The sequence below is a fragment of the Caenorhabditis briggsae genome (assembly GCF_000004555.2).
Source record: "Caenorhabditis briggsae complete genome, chrIV, whole genome shotgun sequence".
In the NCBI taxonomy this organism is placed as follows: Eukaryota; Metazoa; Nematoda; class Chromadorea; order Rhabditida; family Rhabditidae; genus Caenorhabditis; species Caenorhabditis briggsae.
Genome location: NC_013487.2, coordinates 7542720 through 7564129, shown reverse-complemented (window position 1 = coordinate 7564129; position 21410 = coordinate 7542720). Strand labels below are relative to the sequence as shown.

Genomic DNA, 21410 nt, shown 5'->3' with positions numbered 1-21410 from the left:
TATTACGTGTTTTCCGGTTACTGCAATAGCTATGGAAATAGGGTAGTAGATATCTATTATTATGTTATTGTTTTTTGAATTTTATAGGATTTTTTGTTGTTTTATGTTGTATTTATCAAATGAAATTTTTAAAAAATTAAAGAATCAATATACAAATACATAACAACAAGAATTGGCAGTTATTTTTTGAAAATCAGATCGCGAAGTAATCCAAGAAACGAGAAATCACTGGAAGTTGTTGTACCACGTACCCCTGGAAATTGAGAAATTACAAATTGAAGTTCAGGCGACTTGTGATACAAAATGAAAAGTGAAAGTGCACTTACAAACCGTATGGACTGCTTGACATGCTGGTGAATCTGTTGTATGGAGAATATGGGAACGGACCACCTCCACCCATCATTGGGCCACCGTATGGAACATCAAATCCTGCACCAGGTGGAGAATATCTGAAAATAATATGTTAGAATCTACCATTAGTGCTTGAATACTCACCTTGGTCTTCCCCAGAATCCCATTGGCTGTGGAATCGGGGCTGGTGCATTTCCCACTCCATCATATGGGGCATCTCCTGTGATTGATTTCAATTCTGCCATTCCACCACCTTTCTGACTTTGGACCATCATAACTCCGGCTGAAATCAAAATCAAAAATGAGTAAAATTGAAACATCCGTTGTGAAAAATCTCACCTGACAAGATTACGAAAAAAATTGAAGCGTATTGCATTTTGAATGAAATGTGTTAGTATTACTCTTATGTTGTGTCCAGTTTGTACTTTCTTTTATATATGGATCTGGGTCTGAAGTGGTTATGGTACTCGGACCGCCCACAACGTCTATCGTCTCCGTCGTTCCCCTCGATTTCAGGTGGTCTTCAAATTCATGAGTCATGCTTTTTGTATGGTTGAAAATTGAAGTCAAAGGGGGAGAAAGGTCAGGAAGTCGAGGTCAGACAAAAGGTCACATGGACAAAGAATCTAAAAAACTGGAAGGAATCCGAATGTGTTGACATAGTTGTGGTTGGATTCTGAAAAGGATCATGAAAAATGTAAAAATAGATCCACAGGCAAAACCCAAAATAAATAACAGACACAATTTTTAATATAATACCAGCAATCTGGTGCGCCTTCGGCGCGAATCAATCTAGTTTCTTACTAATTCGTGGCTCAGCTCCTCAATTATTTTTGAAGGGTCACGAAAATTTATATTAATTTTTCAAGCTTTTCAAAAGTTTACAGACTGACATTGGGACGGATAGACGCCTCTAGCGTTTTATTTATAAGGAAGATCAAAAACATTTTTTCAGTTAACAACTTTTTGATATCTTTCACAGGATCCGAGATAAATTAGATCAAAGTTGAAATTAGGGGTGGCATTCTATTAGAGTGTTTACGGTATCCAAATGTCGTTAAACATGTAGCCGATTCTATATTCAAGATGTCTAACTCAAACAATAACTGTTTCAAAATATGTTTTACGACCCATATTCTTCTCCTTATCTATTCTTTTTATGACCTCTAAATTCTTCTATAAACTGTTGTCAATAGGTTTCAGTTAAGTTGACCAATACATTACACTTGACTTCTCGCTTGACCAATTGATATATCATTGAAGGTCAATTTCAGTCGAAACCTTTTTTTCTCCGCAATTCCCGCCAATTAATTTTCAGTGTAACGATTCGTCATCCCTTCAAATGGTCATTTTGCAGTTAGTATGCAAATTGAAAAAAAAGTGAAATTGTTTGTTGGTGACCAGAAAAAAAAAGAAGAAAAAGAATAATAAAAAGAATAAGAAGGAGGAACCTGAATTTGACGAATACAATTGGCAAATAGAAAAAAGAATGCATTGAAGTTCAGAACAGAAGAAAAATAATGGTATTTTGTGAGATAGTTAGATTTTATGGAAAAGTAAAAAAATTCGATTCAAGAAAAATAAAGATTTATTGCACGATTTTATAAATCTCGCAAAAGAAGTAATTGAATTTGGTTGTTTTTTTTTCGTCTCCTCATATCTATTCAACTACAGAACTGTCATCTCCCGTAGTTCCACCACTATCCAAATCATTAGGAATATCCATTAGTTTTTCCTTCTTTTTATTTGATCGCCTAGTAGCTGCTTTCTGGAATCCGCCCCTGTAAATGAAAATTATTATGATCTTGGAGGATATTTAAAAAATCCGAAGATTAATGTGATGTTCTTACAATGAAGCTTTTCTAGTGGCTGCTTTTAGACTTTGAGCACCCGATGCACCTCCAGAAGAACCTCCAGAAGAACCTCCAGATGAACCTCCAGATGAACCTCCAGAAGCAGAAACATTTCCCATTGCACTACTTCCAAAGGATCCACTGCCACTATCTCCACCGGATGTTCCAGATCCCGAATCAGTTGTTCTCACACTTGTGTCCTTTACTGCTGGCTGCGATTTTCCAATCATTGCTGGTCTAGTCTCAACTGGTGTTGCTTTCGGGGCTTTTTCAGAATGTGCAATTGGCACTTTTGCTGGTTTTGATTTGGATGCCATCAACTCCTTCTTTAGCTGATGAATCTTTTTTTTGTAATACTTTTTATAATGTCTATGATCGCCTCCTTCGTCAAAATCAAGGAAATTGCATCTTCGAAGTTTTGTAATGAATGGGTATAAATTCGAAAGTTTGAAGTTTTCACGATCAGAATATCCTGTCAAGTCAGCAATTCTCATCAGTTTCACTCTGTAATACTAACATAATTTCCGAATCCAAAAAGATCTATTAACTCTTTCCGGTCGCCGCTAACCAGAGAGAATATTCCAGAGACAATGAAGTATAGAATAGGCAGAAGTATTGCCATAACGTAAGGCAGAAAGTCCATAAACCAACTATACGCTTTTTGCTCTAAAATCATATCTTTGAAAACTGATTTAATATCATATATTCTTACTATCACAATGTCTACCAGTGTACTGCTTGAAACAAAGGCATTCTACAAATGAGCCATCTTCTAGTAGCTGACATTTTCCGAAGGCACAAGGATTATGCAGGTTGTATGCTTTTTGATCTCCAGGAGGTTGTGGTTTACAGTCTTGTACTTCTACTCGATGTCTACTAATCAAACTAGTGTTCCCAGGACGCATAGTCGTGCATTCTATGACGGCTCCATCAATTTCTCGAGTTACTGGATTGATATTCAAAGATCTTGCAACCATGTCAAACATTTTTCTGCAATAAGAAGGGAATGTCTATTATCCTGGTACAACAAATTCAGAGCTGTGGACGAGGAAAGCCGGTGACCGTCGTCGAAAGTCTCACAACGACAACTATCGTAACTTTAAAATATTTGTATTTTCCAGATTCATTATCTCCATTTTCGTGCGTTTTCAGTCAATAGCACTATCAAAAAGAACACTATCAAAAATGTTCTTTTCCACAGGGAAAATCGAGAACATCAATACGGAAAAATTAGGTTACAGCAGTTCTTGTTGTGGACCTTCAGCCACATCCAGTTGCGTTTCTCTTCCACAGCTCCCATTTTTCGAACCAGGATAATATTGATATGAGAATACTTACTGTCCGTTTTGTTCTAAAATCGTGTCAGTGCCGTTAGCAAACCGCATCGTCCATACCAAGAGTACCGACTGAAAATATCATACTGAATATACCCTATTCTGATAGTGACCAACTTGATCTATATTTAAATCCTCCAGCTGGACGGCAGAATCACAAGTAAGCTTAGATGGCCATCCAAGTGGTAAATATACTTGTTTGTCGCTTACAACATTCGTCCCCGGTTCGACAACTAAGAAAATGACATTCAGATAAATCTAACCCGAGATTGGTCACCTATTTTATCTTTAGAATTTATCGAAAAGCAGTAAATCACATTTCCTACAACAAGGAACGCCAGCAGGATTGAGACAAAATTTTTGATTTTCATGTCAAATCAATATTTTTATATGTTTGTTAAAATCTATCATATGTTCTCTTGCTCTTATCCACGATTCAATATGTCATCATGTGATGCATCATGACGTGATGTGTCTTTTCGAGGACGCGATTCAAATTCTGACGAGTTCGCGCCAATTTAAATGTGTGAAAGTGCGCTGCGGTGTTTGCACACAGCCGTCGGCGTTCCGAATTTTTGTTCCTCAATGTTCTCAATTTCCAATTTTTCGATTCTTTTTTCAACATCAAACCTCTGTGTAAATCCAAATCTCACTCGTTATCATTAGAAAATCAACTGCGACCTGTATCGCGTTCAATAAAGCCATGTCTTCTCGCTGTCAAGGACGCGAAATTAGATCTGTTTTCAAAGAATCTCAGCCGTCCTAATTTTTGATTTCCTTCCTCGCGATGTCGCCTATTTCCTTTTTGTTCTTCTCAACCGCAGCTAAACGGAGCTATATATGTCTTTCGAACATCGTAAAATTTGATGGATGCATTTTATTGCGTAGCAACCCCTCTGCTCTCCTGCTGCCGCTGCTTCCTCCTCCACTCTGCGCTCACCATCGATTTTGCTTTTGATTTATACGAACGTGCAGTGCTTGCGGTTTCTCAGAGTAATGGTGTGTTCACAGTAGCGCGTGGGCGGTCTTGTTGAACCGTTTTCCCTTTCTGATATATCGAACGACTGTCTCAGAATTTGCGGCTTGAAAATCACTTTCTCCATATTTTCATTTCTTCGCATATAATCTGTAAAACGTATCTTTAATTTCAGACCCGTTAGTTCGAGGGGTGTCTTTTGTCACCACTGTTGTTTGGTTGAAAGTAAATTGTCTGGGTAAAGGATGTCGGACGGAAGTGTTGAGCGAGGAACCAAGCGTGCTGAGGATTCGTTGGCTACCCACCAACTTACCGTTCAATACAAGAGATATTACATCGATGTGAACGAGAACACTCGCGGTCGTTACATCAAGATTGCTGAGGTAAGGAAAAACATGTCACTTCCAGACCAAAAACTTTTATTTTTTCCAAGTTGGGTAACAGCTACAAGAGCCGCATCATTTTGAGCATTCCTGCGGCCAAAGCCGTCGTCAGTGAAGTATCGAAAATGCTTCCTCTACTCGATGAGCCATCTACTGGAGAACACGCTGTAAGTATACCCACCTTTTACTTCCCACAATAGGTCGACAAGTGTTTTCAGCCAAAGGAAAGTGTCACGATCAAATCGGAAACCCTCAACGTCGACGGGCGTAAGTTCTACGTCGATTTGAAGGAGAACGATCGCGGACGCTTCTTGCGCATCGCTCAAATGCCAACGAACCCGCGTCAAACTCGTCAGCAAATCGCTGTGCCAGCTGACGGAATCGCTGAGGTTCATAAAGTTCTCTCGGAGTATCTGACCAAGTTCGGAGAAGGCCATGAGCAGGAGAATACCAACACTCCAAAGATCACTGCTGAGAACAAATCGTTCCTCTTCCACGCCGGAAAGAACGACCGCGGAGAGTTCCTCCGTATCTCGGAGGTACAAATTTTCAATTGAAAGCCAGATGAAACGTTGGTAATTTCAGATCAAGTTGAACAGCGGATACCGCAATGCAATCACTATTCCAATGTCGGCTCTGGCTGACTTCCGCAAGGAGTTGGACAACATCATCGCCACTCAAGGAAAACAGTAATCGAACTTGTTTTCCTTTCAATTTAAAGAAACAGTCGTAATTGCATAACATCCATCAAATTCAAGAATCTCTCATCTCTTATTCTCATAGTCTTTACTGCATTTGCACGTAGAGATTGAACCTATTTCTATTACCACCGTTTATTCTTGTACTTTCTCCACCTACTGTTTCTCGTCTATAATTTATTATGCAAAAATGTTATCACAATCGAATAAACTATTGGGAAAAAATTTTGGAATCTCTAATCTACGCCTCACAAGCCGATATTACGAAACACATTTAGGGTGGGCGGGGTTTCCATGTGAACAACTATTTCATAACTCTTGGTTCCACTTGAATAGGAACACACATCTCCGCCAACTCAGCCACCAATACGTGGAGCCAAGATGTAGAATAAAAGAAAATGTTGACTGTCTCATTGAACTCAGCAAGAATCTTCTCTGAAAAAGTTGTATTCCAAATCTATAATGGGCTTGCTTTTCTCCAAGTTTTCATCCTATTTATTCCCAAACATTGAGTGTCGTACTCTTATGCTCGGTTTGGATGGAGCCGGAAAAACGACGATTCTTTACAAGCTGAAGCTCAATGAGACTGTTAACACAATTCCAACAATTGGTAAGGCTCCTTTCTCAAAATTAGAAACAATACACCAGGTCATTCCAGGTTTCAATGTGGAGACGGTCACTTTTCAGAAGCTCACTCTGACTGTCTGGGACGTTGGAGGTCAGGAAACAATTCGTCCTCTCTGGAAGTATTATTTTCCGAATACAACGGTACTCCTCAGCTTTAATGAGCTTCAAGTTCAGATCCTTTTTTGTAGACTCTTGTTTTCGTGGTCGACAGTTCGGATGTGGAGAGATTTAGCGACGCAAAAGAGGAATTGTTCAGTTTGCTTGCTGAGCAAGAGCTCGCCAATGCTCAATTGCTTGTATTCGCCAACAAACAGGACATGCCAAATGCAAAATCACCAGCGGAACTGACCAACATCCTTGATTTGGGATCTATCAAGAATCGCGAGGTATTGATCTTTTTTAGTTTGTAATTTTATCTTTGTTTGGTTACGGTAGTTTTCATTGTGGGACAATTGACCATGGCCACCTATTGTACCAGAATACTATTAAATATTTTTCAGTGGTTCATCTGCGGAACCAACGCTCATACTGGACAAGGTCTCTACGATGGTTTAATGTGGGTGAAGAAACAAATGAAGGCTTAAACTGTGTTTATTTTTCTTCTTGAGAATTTTAATAAACAAATTTCAATATAACTGAAAAGTTCGTTGAGTTTGTATTGTTAGTCACAGTTCAAAATATATCAGAAACATGATCGACGATTATAGAGTCGGCTAGAATTATTACAGTTGAAATGAATGGAGAACATTCGGGAATCGGCGACAACTGTGTTGATCATTGCTTCATAATCACTTCCAGGTTCAGAACCTTCGCCGCTGCAGAACATCTGGAAAAGTATTAAATGATTACAGATAACGGAAGATACTTGATACCGTTGAGAAAGTTAGCATAAGTGATCTCATACTATCAGTTGAATCGAATGCGGGAAGTGTTTTCTCCTGATGTACATGATGTTCGTTTTGCCATTTCGCGTAAGAATACAAAGTTGTTTTGAATGCATCTGCTAACTCAATAGTTGATAAAAGTTGTGGTTCGATGCTAGGCGATCTTTGTCTATTTGCATCCAGAAAACCACGGAATACACCGTCAAAACATTCTAGTTGGGAACTCTTTTCCAATCCTTGCCAGAAAACTTTAGATATCATTTGAAAAGTGGTTATACCAAGACTTGAATATATTCCATACATTGGAACTTCATCTCCTGGTAGATAGATTGGTGGTTCTATAAACGCAAGTGGAATTACTATTGCTCCGACATTTGAATTGTAAAGCATTGTTGGTTCTGTGATTGGGAATTCTGTGGTATCATCACTGAAGAAAAATACATAAATAATTACAAAACATTGATCTTCTCACCTATCCAAATACGTTCCAATTTGAGACAGAGCGTAGTCTCTTTCCGCTTTTCCAACACGGATACTCGAATCAAAATAATCAGTTTCATTGAGAGATAACTGAGATACTGGCCTCCAAATCAATTCTTCATTTTGAAGTCGTCTCGGAAAACCAACATAGAATCCAAGCCGATTTATGTTGGATAGATATTGTAAAGGAGTACTCCGATGGACAGATAAAAAGTCAATTTTGAGATTTTGAAGAAATTCGACAGTTTTTGAGAGATTCATTGATTGAGACGCTTTGTCGACATACATTTTTCTTGCGATTTCCAGATTGGATATTTGATCCACGCATTCACGCCATCTGCGAATTGAAACGGTGAGGTGATAACCAAATTTAATTGTAGATCGAAGATCACAAGATCTACAGCACCGGTCAATGAGAAAAACAAAAAAGTATATTTCAGTTGATTTTTGGTCATTTCGATCATTTTCAGGAGACTGGAGCACGGCTCTCAAGTTTCCGAGCTGTTTGAAAATTTCGGGGTGTCTTTCAGTAATCCGCAAATAGCTGAAAAACTAAGAATTCGCAAAAAGTTTTGTGAAAGCAAGTTTTTCAATCTAGGGCTGTTTTACACCCTTCTAACTTTTCAAAATGATCGAAAACTTGGCAGCCGAGCTCCACCCATTGACAACGGTAGAAATGGCTGAAAATCAACTGAAAAAAACGTTTTTTATATTTTATTGACCGGTACTGTAGATCTTGTGGTTTTCGGTCTACAATTAAACTTGGATGTAGTTTGGATGTATTTGTGTTGGATGTAGAAACATCCATTTCAGGAGGATTCTCGATTTTTTTCCCACAAAAACTGAAAACTTCGAAAAATTTGCGATTTTTCGAGAGATAAATTTATTTTTTCTTCGATTTTTTGCAAAATTTAAAAAAAATTTGTAGGTTTTCCAGCTATTTTCGAAGAATCTTTTTCGATTTTTCCAGCTTTTTTGTCTGCAATTTAAGGGGTTGGTGTTCTGGATTGAAGATTACTGAAGAATACTGTAGAAAACCTATATTTTGCAACATCCTGTAGTTTTTTGAAAAAAAATTTATCTGCATTTTGACGTGATTGTGTTTGGGAAAAAAACTACGAAATACAAGAGAATCAGCGTCTACAGTAATCTACAGTAATCTTCACGAACACTGTCCCGTCAAATTTCAGACAAAAAAGTCGGAAAAATCGAAAAAGAGTCTTCAAAAATTGCTGAAACCCCTGAACTAAAAAGGTCTAAAAGTTATGTAAAAATCGAAGGAAAATTAATTTTCTCCCTCAAAAAATCTTAAAGAAACCAAAAATTTTTCGAAGTTTTCATTTTTAGCGGGAATTCGAAGTTGCCAGAAATGGACGAAAAAGCGATTTTCGAGTTTTTGCGAATTTTTATTTCACAAAATTTTTGAAAGTTCCTGGTTTTCAGCTATTCGCCGATTCCTAAGAACCACTTATTAAAAATACGTATTTGTATATCCTGCTGAACGGTACTGTACCTATGGAAAGGTACAGTAACAACTCACCCAAACTGGTCTCTGGGTGAATATGAATACTGCTTCAGATTCCAAATTGTCACCGTGAGAAGATAATTGGCGACAGCTTGACGACTGGTTCTGTAATAAATAATAACCAAACTCTTGCTGAAGTTTACACATGCTCACTGAGCGATGATATCCGAAAGTCTTGCAAAATAATCATAATCTTGAATTGACAGCATATCACTTTCGGCCCACTTGTAAATGTTTGATAATTGAGCATCAAAAAATTCTCGAAGATATAATTGAGGAAGTACTTGGAACATGTCACCAATTGTCATATAAGTAGTGTTAGGTGATAGACTAGCAGACTGTCTAGCTGATATGTATAGATCAACCATTAGGCGAGCCACTTCATCCAATTGAGATTGAACGTCTCTTGGATCACGGAGCAAGATATCACGAGCAAATGCACTTAGAAGGTTCTGGAAAACTAGTTGGTACTACAGTAATCCGACTAACCAAAGTACCTGTCTCAAAGACAACTGCAATAATGGTTCGAATTCTGTGGGACTTGGTTTAGCTAGGGCCATCAAGTCTCTCTCAATTGGACCAACAATCGGGTCCAAATTAGGAGGTTTTATCTGAAACTCGCTGGATTTTGTTATATGATTCCAGATTCCTCTCGTAATACCTGTAGAATGAGTTTACTTCTGTCTTGTGGATGTACATCTCTATTATAAACAATTAGATTATAATCTCCAGCATACCAATCCAACATTCCCGAATGTCGTTCCCAACTGAAACATAATATTACTTTTGGAACACTTTTGGTATTGATGAGAGAGAGAATGATTGGACTGTTTGTTCAATAATTAGTCCCCTCTTCTCTTTTCCCCTATCTTGGCCGCTAGATTAACAGCTCTTCGCCACTGACACGTGTGTCAATGTTTGCGATAGAGTGACCAATCTCCGCCGCCTAGAATTGATACTGAGAGGGATACGGTACCTGTAGGAGTCAGCGTCGAAGCTTTGACAATCACGTAACAGAGGACCACAGGGAAAGTTTCTAACAAATATCAGAAGATCTGTAGGGGCATTTTGTGATCTGAAGTCATCTTTTGTGAAATATTCATTTCATTCAACATACCGAACCACAGCATTCATACAAGCTGAATATAAGTTTCTCGAAAGCCTTGCAGATTTTTGAAGTGTTCTAGGATCTTCTTCAGATGACAATAAACCTGAATCATTGTATTTAAGAATCATTAATAATCCAATTACACTCTTACTATGTATTGTTCTCAATGACTCATCTTTCAATTGACTCAAAAAATTCAATTGTTTGTCGGCGGTTTGTGAATGATATTTTTGACAGCTGTGCCGATAAAAGTTTTCACATGGTTCGATGTCATCATCAATAGAAGACGACATACGGAATGCTGGAAAAGTTATAATGCTTTACGAAAATGTTAAAGTTTTTTTTGAATTTATTTCCAGAACTATTCTGAACTAACTGCCATACCATAGCACCTGTACTAGAAGGAACTCCTCACTTTTAACTGTGAGACAGTTTATTCCGGTTCCTGTCAAGGATATGAAAAAGCAGTTCACTGATAAATTGTTTATCATAGTATCAGAATTGTTTTATTCGTTAATACATTTTTGATATCTTGCTTGGAGCCAAAAGAAATTAGCTCAAACTCGACTGTGTGAGGGCCATTCTATTACAGGTTTTACGGTATTACCTATTGTTCACTGATTTCTGAATATATACATAAATATATTACAGAATCAGAACTTCTGTTTTTTGTCTTATTAAAAAAGAGAGTATGGTTCTGTTTTCAAAATCTAAGTTACTCTAAAAATCTTGAAAAAGTCTATTAATATCTTACCAATATCAATACATTGTCTAGAATTGCACACATTTGTTGATTTGGATCCAATTGTTCTAAATCCATCGGTTGTTATCACCCAAACCAAGAACAGAGCAATTGATAACAAAAAGAAGAAAGCACATAAAGCACCAAGCCAAATTGAACACTTCGAACATGTTCTGAAAAACTACATCTCTCGTGTTTACGAAACTACAGTAATCCTCCACCACTGACCGCAAGGGGGAAGAGGCGATCCTTTTTTGCTGACTCTCTTACATGTTTATAGTTGTTTTCTTCGAAAAATAGAAGATAGATAACGTACCCTTTGCGCCTATAGAACGGAGTGATTGGGAAAATGATTCTTCTGTCCGTTGGAGTCTCCAGTTGTTGTTGATTTAATCTGTTTTCTGATTCAGACTTCCTAGGATAGTCTTCTTCTGGTATTATTTCTTCTGGAGACTGTCGAAGAACTTCAACCTCAATTTCCTTGTGCTCCGGTGGAGGTAACTCAATTTCTTGGACTGTTTCTTCTACGTTGCCCTCTTCGTCATCTTAAAAAACTGACATATTCTCAATTTTTCCTATTGCTCAGCTCACTTTCTGAACTAAAACTTTGAATAAGGAACAAAGTAAGAAGTTGAAATAAGGCGGAAGCTTTACGATAAAAACATCGCTTCATTAGAAAAGAGAAAAAGAGAGGAAGGGATAAAATACTCTTTCTTCTTTCCCGATATCCCATTTTGTGACATGTTTACAAAGCGATAACTCACCTCTATCTTCTTGTTCCGGATTCGTTCGAAAACTCGAAGTGGATTCGGGACCGGCGATTGGTGCTGGATGAATCTGTATAGTTGGAGGAGGTGAGAATGGGATTCGAGTTGTCATATGGTACTGAAAATATTAAATGATAGAACCTAGCCACAAGTGAAGTATTGAACCTCTCTGACTTCACGAACGATTGATTCATGAACTTTCCTTCTTGGAGAAAATGACGAATGTGGAGGTGGTGGCGGTGGATTTGGAGAATTTGAGCCAGATTCGATTGGAGGAAGGTCATGATGGGGAGATAGAGGTGGAGATGTCAGGATCGCTATCTAAGAGAAATTTCGAAATACCCAAACTTCAAAAGATCTAAACCTCAAAAGATGGAGTTCTGTTAACTGGAGAGGCAATTCGACGAGGGGATCTGTCCATTTCATTGAAAATGATATTTTGAAATCTGAAATCGAGCAGAAGGTTGTTTCCTGTCTAGGGAAAACGAAAAACCGAATCTGCAAACAAGACTTCCCGATCGAAGACACAAAAAGAGCCCCTCCGCCGTTGACCACCGTTAGGGGCGGCGCTTTGACAAGCCTGTGTCGTGTGCTCCGATGCACTCGCTCCTCAATTTCCTACTGTACATACACAACATATCACATGGAATATTTATTTCAATTTTCCAAAAAATTAATCAAGCAAGCAGGGAGAGATATAGAGAGACACAAAAAAAAGAAACGCATAACTAGTTCATGACAAATTTCAAATAGCCGCCCATTTTGAAAGTTTGTGACTCGTTGATGACGTCATCTTTCTGATTTACGCGAAACTGGCACGAGCGAATCTGGCGAACTCTGAAAATATATATTGTTCGGACCTGGAAAGGTCCGTACAAGACCTGGAAATATTACCTTTTGGAGAACGGCGTTTAGCAAAAGCGAAACGCATTCCAGCGCCCTCGTGAGCCAAGGATTGTGGTCCACTGCGAGCCTCGATGAGAACATCCGCGTCTGGTGCGCTTCTCTTTGCGAATGCAAATGCAAACTTCTTGCGGAGCTCTAAATCCCGAGCGAATCTTTCATTGTTGCTCAGAAGCTCTGAAATGAAAAAATGAATACTCAGGATGATGTAGTACTGTAGCTTATGAGAAACTCTTCTTATGAGACAAACGTAGTTATATTAACATTCAAATACCAACTTACCGGTATCATCATCGGAGTACGGAGAAGCTGCGAAAGCGAAGAATGGAACAAAAAGAAGGACAAGAGCGAAAAGTGTAGCTTGCATGTTTTACCTAAAACAAAAAAAGAGTTCATGATAGATTTCATGATAGAAACCATATAGCTTGAATTCATACTTGTAAAACGGACCCTGCCATAGTTTCTTTTAGAATTAACATTTGTGGGCCAACTAAATTAGATATGAGAAAACTCGACAAGGGTCCGGCCTTTTTTTCAGTCTCCTTCGGTCTCGGTTGTAACTTCGTTCTGTCCATAGACAAGATACAGTTTTTTAGTTAGTATAATTTTGTAATACTCGTTGAGTTTTAAAATATCTAATTTAGTTGGTTCAGAAACGAATCCTAAAAAAATATGGCAGGGCAGGGGAAAGCCCACCATGGGGCCGGTTTACAAATATGCCTAAAATAAGGAACAAAACCCAAAATGAAACCAACTGCTCCGGACGCTGGCATTTATATAGTTTCTCGTTTTCAGTATGACGAAACCAAAGGAAATGTGTCGTGCGACATGAAAGTCGTCTGCTCTTCGCAAAGATTTTTCCCTATTTAGCATCTTTTACAGGAAACCGATTCCAAGTTGTTGACGAAGTCTTGGGGAGAGATAACAAAAAAGAAGTTTGTAGAAGAAGAGAGTGTGCTAGTACCAACGTCAGAATACCCGACTATCCTCATTGGACTTTATTGAGGCGGAGCTTCGCGAAGGTTCTGAAATTTCTTTTTTGGTTCGTAAGAATAGAATAATGACATCATTTTTGGAGAATGAGAACAATGAAAATAAAACGAATGAGAAGAATCAACTGTGAGCACGAAATACAATTCAATCTCGAAGAAGGATTTCGTGGAATTCTTGAACAACCATTCCAAGCACTTTCAAGTTGGGGCCCTTCCCATCACTTACATTCCAAATTCTTCCAAATATAACTGCAATGTTACAGCTACTGACAGGAAGTAAAAGTTAACTAAAATTTTCGAAAATTAATTGTTTAATTTCTCACAATCAGATGAAATAAGTGAAAATTAGGTATCAATAAAAGTTCGGAGCAATTCAATTGAATACATAACCAATGCAAGCTTCCAGTTTCGTAGTTTACATTGTAAAAATCCGTTCGAGATAGATCATGTTGAAATTTGGAGCTAATTAAAATGTTTAGCTAAATTAAAACCATCAAAAAACATTCATAGAACGCCCCCAAACCGTCAACTTTGAGCCAATTTACAGTATTTCCTCTAATAGAAGCCCACCTCTATTTGAATCCCACCCTCTGACGTGCTTAAAAACATAAATAGAAGCGCATCCTCTAACAGAAGTACGTTCAGTTCAGTTAGTGCAGTTTGAACATTTCAGTTCGTCTATTCGGTTATTGTAGACATTTTCTTTCTATTTTAAAAAACTTCTGGTAATTTCAGTTTTTGGTAATTTCATAAAAAGGAGGTTGAAAAATATGTGGAAGCCCATGGGCCTCAATTAGAGGAAATACGGTATCCCAGTTTTCGTGGAAGATATCCAAAAGTGGTCAACTGACAAAATATTTATCCTAATATGGAAAATAGTTGACAGTGGACCACTTTTTGGTATCTTTCATAAAAAATTAGATAAACTGGCTCAATGATGAATGTTAGGGGGTGGCATTCTATTAGAGTGTTTTCGATATATAAACTTCTACAATATGTACTACAATTTATATATTTGGGCAGTGATACAGAACTGTTGTCATATGATGCTCTGTTTCCTATTTTCAGAAACTTTCAGACGAGGTAAAGTTAAGGATTTTGTTCGTCACCTGTTTATTGCATGATCATCTGTCTCCACATGTCCAAAACTACTTTCTTTCTGGTCTATTATGTAATACCTATTTTTCTGACCTGGTTTTCAAATACATCAGAGCTCGGAAAGCACATATCCGGAAGTAAAAATTATTCCTTCTCTTCCTGGATTTTCACATTATCTTTTATGCTCCCTCACAACCGATTATTTCAAAACCTACAATTTCTGCTGGTCATATCATATAAAAGGAGCAGATATGGCACATTTTTCGAATCGTGAAGGTGAAAAAAATGAAGCTTCTCCTTGCTTTTCTCATATTTCTCTCTATAGGCGGGGAGAGTCAGGTTAAGAGCAGGAACAATGTCCAATGTAAGTTTTTAAAAATTCAATAGGAAAATTATTATGAGATTCAGTCAAACGACATGCCATGGAACCTGTAAAAAGAAGGCACTCCTAACTTTTTACTTTGAGCCGATTCTTCTCAGTTCCTGTCAAAGATATGAAAAAATTGTCAACTGATAAATTGTTTATCACATTATCAGCAGAATCTTAGTCAGATTACAATTTTTCGATATCTTTTACAGGGAACGAGATACATCGGCTCAAAACTGATGATTTGGGTGGCGTTCTATAAATGCTTACGGTAGTTGAGCCCAAACTTGACAGTGTGGGGGCTCTTCTATTACAGGTTTTTCGGTAGTCATGTTCTGATTGCTTTTTCCTTTATCGAAACACTGAAAATAGATTCGCTTCTGCAAAACTCCGGGAAAGCGAAATTACTCTTCTTTTCCGCAAAACGAAACAGAAAAAATTCTCTTTCATTCTCAAAAAACGGAAGTTCCTTCCATCACTGCTAAAGATGCACCCAAAGAGTTTTTTTTCAGTGCCTTCTCCATCCGATAATCTTGACTGTAGGAGTATCACATGCTTCGGTTCAGCCAACTGCACAACTATTCCTGTGAGCAACATTTCAAAATGCATCCCTGTTACTCAAAAAGCCCAGAAAATCGAGGATGTGATTCGGCAGAGTCTGAACTTCACTGATGACTACAAAAATTATACACTGGCGAACGGCACATGGAACTTGAATATGACGTCGTCAGATCATTGTATTTCCCTTTTCTCTGTCATTTTACAATTGTCCGTTGTATTTATTGGATAAAGATATACAAAATTGTTGCAATAAGTGAATGTCAATAATGATAAAGTCACATACGGATCAAAAAATTAAGAAATATAGAGGTAGAACATGAGAACGTCATGAGTAATCAGACAATGTGATGTAACAAAATTGAAATTATTTGGAGGATTTCTCCTTCTTCTCACTTGCCCAAATGGCGAGAGTATTGTGGTACTCGTCCTTCAGCTTCTTGGCCTCAACGGTGTACTTCTGAAAGTGAAGAATTTTCCAAGAGTTAGATGACGGGCTGCTTACCTGTTTCTGAGCATCACTGGAACTTTTCCATTGCTCAACTGCCTCCTTCATCTTGTTCTTGTTTTCAGATCCAGTACCGGACAATTTCTCTTTAATGAAAAGTGCATAAGCATTGGGTGGAACAGTTGGACGTCCTTCCTGTTTTCTTTTCTCACGACGTTCCTTCGCTTCGCGTCTCGTGGCGCGGTCTGCCTTCTTTTCTTGAGCCTCATTCACAAGCTTTGTTTGTTCTTCGGTTGAAAGTTTCAAGAAATCCTTCATCCTCTTCTCGTTGTGGCTCTTCGACAACTCCGAATACTTCTATAGTTCGAAAAACAGTGTTGAAATGGTAAACCATTGAACAACTTACATTCTTCTCAGAATCTTTCATAGCCTTCCACTTGACAGACAAATCTTTCACGATTTCCGTATTTTTCTTGTTGGCATCATTTTTGAAATTCTCTTTGATGTACATTGCGTATGGACTGATTTTCAGTCCTGTTGGGAACTTTGTAGCAACTCCGGTTGCAGCAGCAACTTTCGTAGCGAAAAATCTCGTAGAAATCGCAAGCATTCTGAATGAGCAAATCTAGTTTGTCTGTTGCACTCGCACGGTTCAGTTGAGTTTAGGGAACAATTGAAGTAAATGGCCAAAAAAACCAAAAAAAATATGTTTCGAAACAAAACGGAGACAATGAATAAAAATTTTATTGGCGAGATACCCCAGCAAGAAACCCCGAATTTTAAAGCATTAAAGTAAAAATTATAACATTAACAATTTTTTATGTTTAACAGTCGAAACGCTTCCATTATCCCATGCATAGTATCGTTGGCGGTTTTCGGTCTACTTGTTCGAGGCTTCTCCTCTAACCTGTTTTTGAGAAGCCCTTTTCCAATGTTTTCATCGCCTTCTGCGATTTTCTTATTGCCTTTCTTTAAGTTGATGTTCTCGAGACGCTGTGATTCTTCGATTGTACCATTCCAACCACTAACCGCTACTCGTCCTTGTTCAAAAGCGTCTTCCCATTTTACTCGAGACGGACGACACTTCTGTAAATCGTTAAATAACAAAAAGAGCACGAAAAATTAATAAAAAATACCGAAAGTGTATAGTTCTGTAGGAAGAATACTGCGACTGGGTCGTTTTCCCCTCGACCCAGATACATTCTCATTATGTTCACGAAACGTTTGGAGCGTGGCGGTACGAAATTCATCATCATCAAAATGATGGCAAGACGAACTTGTTCAGAGCATTGAGATGCACTTCCTTGAATTGATTCTATGCATCGGAAAGCATCCTCTCTCTTCACTTTTTCAGCATAAACCTCTGAACTTGCGTAAAACATGACAATTTTCTCCAGAAAGTCGATGTCTCCAATACGGGACAAAGCCGTTTCCATAGGAAGAGGAATGTCGCCAGGAAGACCGTCTTAAATTATGAGGATATGTTTACTGAGTAGCTGAAGAGTTGAACTTACAGTGGGTATATCGATCTCTCGATAATTCATCAGTGGTGAAATTTCCTTTGTTTGCAAATGTACATTTAAGAGCGAACATTGTGAGTTCCCTGAAATTCTTGAACTGAAACATTGTTACTCGTAATATCGTCGTTTATAGATTTCGCGGCATGAGATGTATGAAACCAATTAATTGATTTTGGAAAATTACAAAGTTCCTGAAAACCTCCTAACCTTCTGTTTTTCACAATGCACTCTGCGATGAACATGAACAGATTTTCTCGTTTCATATTCATGAATAAACGCATTTGCTGCATGATTTGGTCATCAGTAAACTGCAGCATTGACACTAGAGCACAAAATCCATATTTATCTTCGACTCGTTTCTCCTCTTCAGTTAAACTATTGAACTGCAAAACAGGATATTATAATTTAACTCAAACCAACTTTGGAAATACCCCATCGTAATGACCATATTGAGCTAATATATGAGCTGCAGGACTTTCAAGGAGAGTATTATGATAATCTTCATCATTGTATTCTTTTTGTTCGAACACACTGAGGTTATGATCTTCGAGATATCGTAATGTTTTAACATCTCCGTTGTACGCTGCCATGTTAATTGCGTATAGTTGTTTATCGTGGGTGGTTGTATTGATGATCTCTGATAATTGGAGTCTGTCATCGAATGAGTCCATGTTTGAAAGGCATACTATTCTGCTCAAAGTACTGGGCTGTAAATAAGGCCAAAGTCATTGACAGAAGACTCGGGGAAATTCAGAAATAAAGGTTTCCGTTACCAGAAAACAAAAACATTTACTAAAATCCCCAAAAATCGAAAACTTTTGAAAAAGACCTTGTAAATAACTTACAAGATGGTCATTAGAGGAAGGTTTTTCTTTCGAATGATATGATATCATTGCATCCTGGTATTCGTGTCCGTTCATTTCAAAAAATGCTTCTACCCGACCTATATGAAAACTAATATTATAAAATAGCAATGTGTTCGAACTCGCCATGTTCCAGAGCATTTTCAGCTGCTAGCATACTGTCAGTATAACTCATGTTATAAGACCAGTTTCTCATCAGTTCCTGTAAAATATTGAAATTGCTCGCTAAAGAAAAAAAAATTAAACCTCAAAATGTTCAACGCAGTCGACGAAATCAGAAATTTTTTTTTGCATTTCGAATTCTTTCATGATGTGCATCTCACGCTTCTGGACATACCCCTCTTCCTTCGAGCATGTGTTTTTGACGAACTGAAAAAAAGTGGAAATTGTTATGTTCAATGTTTTTACTTATGTTCTTACAGTTAAAATATTGCTTGTTTCGGTGGTTAAATACCGTATTTAAAATGTTTAACGCAGTAGTTTTGAGTAATCACACCAAGAGATATGAGCTCGCTTGAATGATTGCAAATCACTGATAAACTAGAAATTTTCAATCAAATAGCGAGAGATTTCGAAACTTGGAAAATTTGCTCATGGAATACCGCATAATTTTGTTGAGAATTTGAGTCGAATCACAAGAAAATCACAAACCGTCTCATTCGATACAGCTGCAGCCAAATGCAACGGCGTTTTGTATCTAACTCTGATCGGAATATGAATTTTGCAAATACATTGTTGCGTGCAGTTGCCATTCGAATCAATTCTTTTGACATACTCTCTGTAGAACATAGTTTCGTCAGAGAGAAGGATAGCTCTCACAGCCGGTTCATTATACGACACCTTCGCCAGTGGTTCATCCAGGGAAGGTAAAGTTTTCTCTTCTTCGAGCGAAATGAACTGTAATATCGAAGTCATCGCATCCAATTCCTTTTCTGTTTTTGTTCCTTTGAGGACTTCCTGCAAAAAAAAAATCAATTAGGTCACCTCATATTTAAATGTGAATCAGGCTTTATCGGAGAAATTTTCGGAAAATCTAATATCTGAACTATTCTCCGACTTCGACCAAGCCTAGATATGACATACCTCTATTGGCTCAGTTTCGTAAAACCTACCAACAACTGCTAAAAAGTTATTGGTAGATAAATCGGTCTCAAATCCAACATCTTCGTCGTCATGTGATCGTGCATCATGCCATGTATTCTGATACTCATCATAATCCATATCACTGTTTGATCCTGGTAGATTTGAAAGGATCTCCACTTCAGGTTTTTCGTCATCATCCATCAACAAGTGATCAAAAAATGCCATCGACTCCTTTTCAGTGGCAGCTTCAGCCAATTTCTTCTCAATTGGTCCTTCAAGTTTTCTCAACCTATTTATGAACCTTCCATTGCTCCTATCCGCCTGCTCTTGTTCTTTTCGAAGTTTGGGCAATCTAAATATCAGTTATGAAGAAGGACAAGAAAAGGAGTAAATGGCTACCTTAATTTCACCATGGATTCCACTGTACGTATAACGGATCCTTGAACATCATAATTATGGTATTTCTGTAAAAAACAACTGAAAAATGACAGAGTTTTCATTGTGTTGAAAACACAGTAACTCTTCTGGTTCCCGAACCAGATCACTATTTACCGTAAAACCTGTATTAGAAGGGCTCCTGAAATTGAAGGGACCCTCTAATTGGGAAAATACTCATTAGCTTGATGATCTTTTGCTAAATGCTCAATTGCTAATTATGCTCATAAGCTAAACTCGCTCATTTGCTAAAATAGTCTCACTTGCTAAATTCCATTTGCTAAATAGAGGACTTGTTCAAATTGCAGGCTTATGCTGAAACTCCTTACTGGAAAACAGGCGTTTTAGCCTAAGCCTTAAATACAAAACAAAAACAGGAATATTCTGAAAAAAGTTCAGTCATAAAGTACTGAAATTCCCAAATAACAGAAAAATTTCCACTTTTTCATTTTTAGCAAATGATCAAAATTTAGCAAATGAAATTTAGCAAGTGAGACTATTTTAGCAAATGAGCGAGTTTAGCTTATGAGCATATTTAGCAAGTGAGCATTTAGCACAAGATCATCAAGCTAATGAGTATTTGCCCTCTAATTGAAGTGCCTCTTTGACTATCCCCTTTGATTTTCGGCCGTTTTTTTTGTTGTTTTGATTGAATCGTTGTCAAATTAAAGAAAAAACTGGCACCTGACAATGAGAATTTGAATGCCGTCGCTATATCACTGATTTTTTTACAATTGCTAGGAGTTTACAATTTGAGCACAATTTGAACTGGGAGTTTATAATTCGCTGGGAGTTTACAATTTGAAAAAATTCTAGAAATTCCAGCGATCAAAATGTTACCAAGAAACCTGAATTTTATGCAGAAAATTGGACTACATTGAAAGAAAAATTTTGTTTAATACAATATGGGATTTAAGGGCGGGACCTCGTAAATCGGTACGAACGGCGCCCGCAAAACTCTCAGATGCCAGTTTTTTTTATTTGACAATATGAGAAATTTTGTTCTTTATAAAGAAATTTTAACGGATTCTAAGTAGAAAAACGAAATATTCACTGAAATATGATGTCACTCCAATAGAAGTTCCATTCTCAGCGACCACACGAAAAATACAAGTGCCCCCTCTAATTGAACGGCCCCTCTAATTGAAGTGCCTCCCTAGGGGCTCCACGAAAAATAGAAGGGCTGACCCTTCTAATACAGGTTTTACGGTCAGTTTAAAATTCATGTGAACGTCCTATCGACGGTCTCTTTTTTAGGCACCTCATAATCCGAGATAAATTTCATGAAGAGAGCATTTATATATTATTAAACCAAACTTTATTATAAAAATTGTTTTACAACCAAAAATGTCCAGAACGCATTTTGGGTGTTCCAAGTTCCGAGGTTGTTACACTCGCAGTAGCCCATGTCCGTA

The 21410-nt window shown here is 37.7% G+C and overlaps 8 protein-coding genes across 8 annotated transcripts; 2 read left to right on the top strand and 6 right to left on the bottom strand.

The window, feature by feature from the left end:
- Positions 1-225: 225 nt before the first annotated feature.
- Positions 226-626, bottom strand: CBG05924 (the record flags this gene model as incomplete). The annotated part of the gene is made up of 3 exons (XM_045235497.1): positions 226-253; positions 327-449; positions 496-626. 3 exons carry the CDS (start codon positions 624-626, stop codon positions 226-228), a joined length of 282 nt encoding a protein of 93 aa, XP_045093122.1.
- A 1385-nt stretch (positions 627-2011) lies between these two features.
- Positions 2012-3909, bottom strand: CBG05925 (the record flags this gene model as incomplete). Its single annotated transcript, XM_002633161.1, has 7 exons — positions 2012-2132; positions 2202-2708; positions 2753-2870; positions 2917-3194; positions 3543-3610; positions 3656-3771; positions 3816-3909. 7 exons carry the CDS (start codon positions 3907-3909, stop codon positions 2012-2014), a joined length of 1302 nt encoding a protein of 433 aa, XP_002633207.1.
- Positions 3910-4759: 850 nt separating this feature from the next.
- On the top strand, positions 4760-5590 carry Cbr-plp-2 (the record flags this gene model as incomplete). The annotated part of the gene is made up of 4 exons (XM_002633162.2): positions 4760-4897; positions 4948-5064; positions 5116-5436; positions 5483-5590. The coding sequence occupies 4 exons, from the start codon at positions 4760-4762 to the stop codon at positions 5588-5590; spliced, it is 684 nt and encodes a 227-aa protein (XP_002633208.2).
- Positions 5591-6057: 467 nt separating this feature from the next.
- On the top strand, positions 6058-6806 carry Cbr-arf-1.1 (the record flags this gene model as incomplete). Its single annotated transcript, XM_045235495.1, has 3 exons — positions 6058-6363; positions 6411-6608; positions 6723-6806. The coding sequence occupies 3 exons, from the start codon at positions 6058-6060 to the stop codon at positions 6804-6806; spliced, it is 588 nt and encodes a 195-aa protein (XP_045093121.1).
- A 98-nt stretch (positions 6807-6904) lies between these two features.
- Positions 6905-12149, bottom strand: CBG05928 (the record flags this gene model as incomplete). Its single annotated transcript, XM_045235494.1, has 14 exons — positions 6905-7048; positions 7095-7533; positions 7579-8130; positions 9127-9216; positions 9265-9563; positions 9609-9722; positions 9773-9878; positions 10088-10186; positions 10229-10520; positions 10974-11142; positions 11193-11506; positions 11726-11846; positions 11894-12049; positions 12093-12149. 14 exons carry the CDS (start codon positions 12147-12149, stop codon positions 6905-6907), a joined length of 2952 nt encoding a protein of 983 aa, XP_045093120.1.
- Positions 12150-12530: 381 nt separating this feature from the next.
- Positions 12531-12998, bottom strand: Cbr-nlp-20 (the record flags this gene model as incomplete). The annotated part of the gene is made up of 3 exons (XM_002633165.1): positions 12531-12565; positions 12623-12808; positions 12914-12998. 3 exons carry the CDS (start codon positions 12996-12998, stop codon positions 12531-12533), a joined length of 306 nt encoding a protein of 101 aa, XP_002633211.1.
- A 3015-nt stretch (positions 12999-16013) lies between these two features.
- Cbr-hmg-5 lies at positions 16014-16704 on the bottom strand (the record flags this gene model as incomplete). The annotated part of the gene is made up of 3 exons (XM_002633166.1): positions 16014-16106; positions 16152-16451; positions 16501-16704. 3 exons carry the CDS (start codon positions 16702-16704, stop codon positions 16014-16016), a joined length of 597 nt encoding a protein of 198 aa, XP_002633212.1.
- A 197-nt stretch (positions 16705-16901) lies between these two features.
- Cbr-nrde-4 lies at positions 16902-20060 on the bottom strand (the record flags this gene model as incomplete). The annotated part of the gene is made up of 11 exons (XM_045235493.1): positions 16902-17180; positions 17231-17559; positions 17609-17697; positions 17822-17997; positions 18046-18321; positions 18388-18557; positions 18604-18679; positions 18724-18846; positions 19129-19434; positions 19561-19912; positions 19960-20060. The coding sequence occupies 11 exons, from the start codon at positions 20058-20060 to the stop codon at positions 16902-16904; spliced, it is 2277 nt and encodes a 758-aa protein (XP_045093119.1).
- Positions 20061-21410: the final 1350 nt, after the last annotated feature.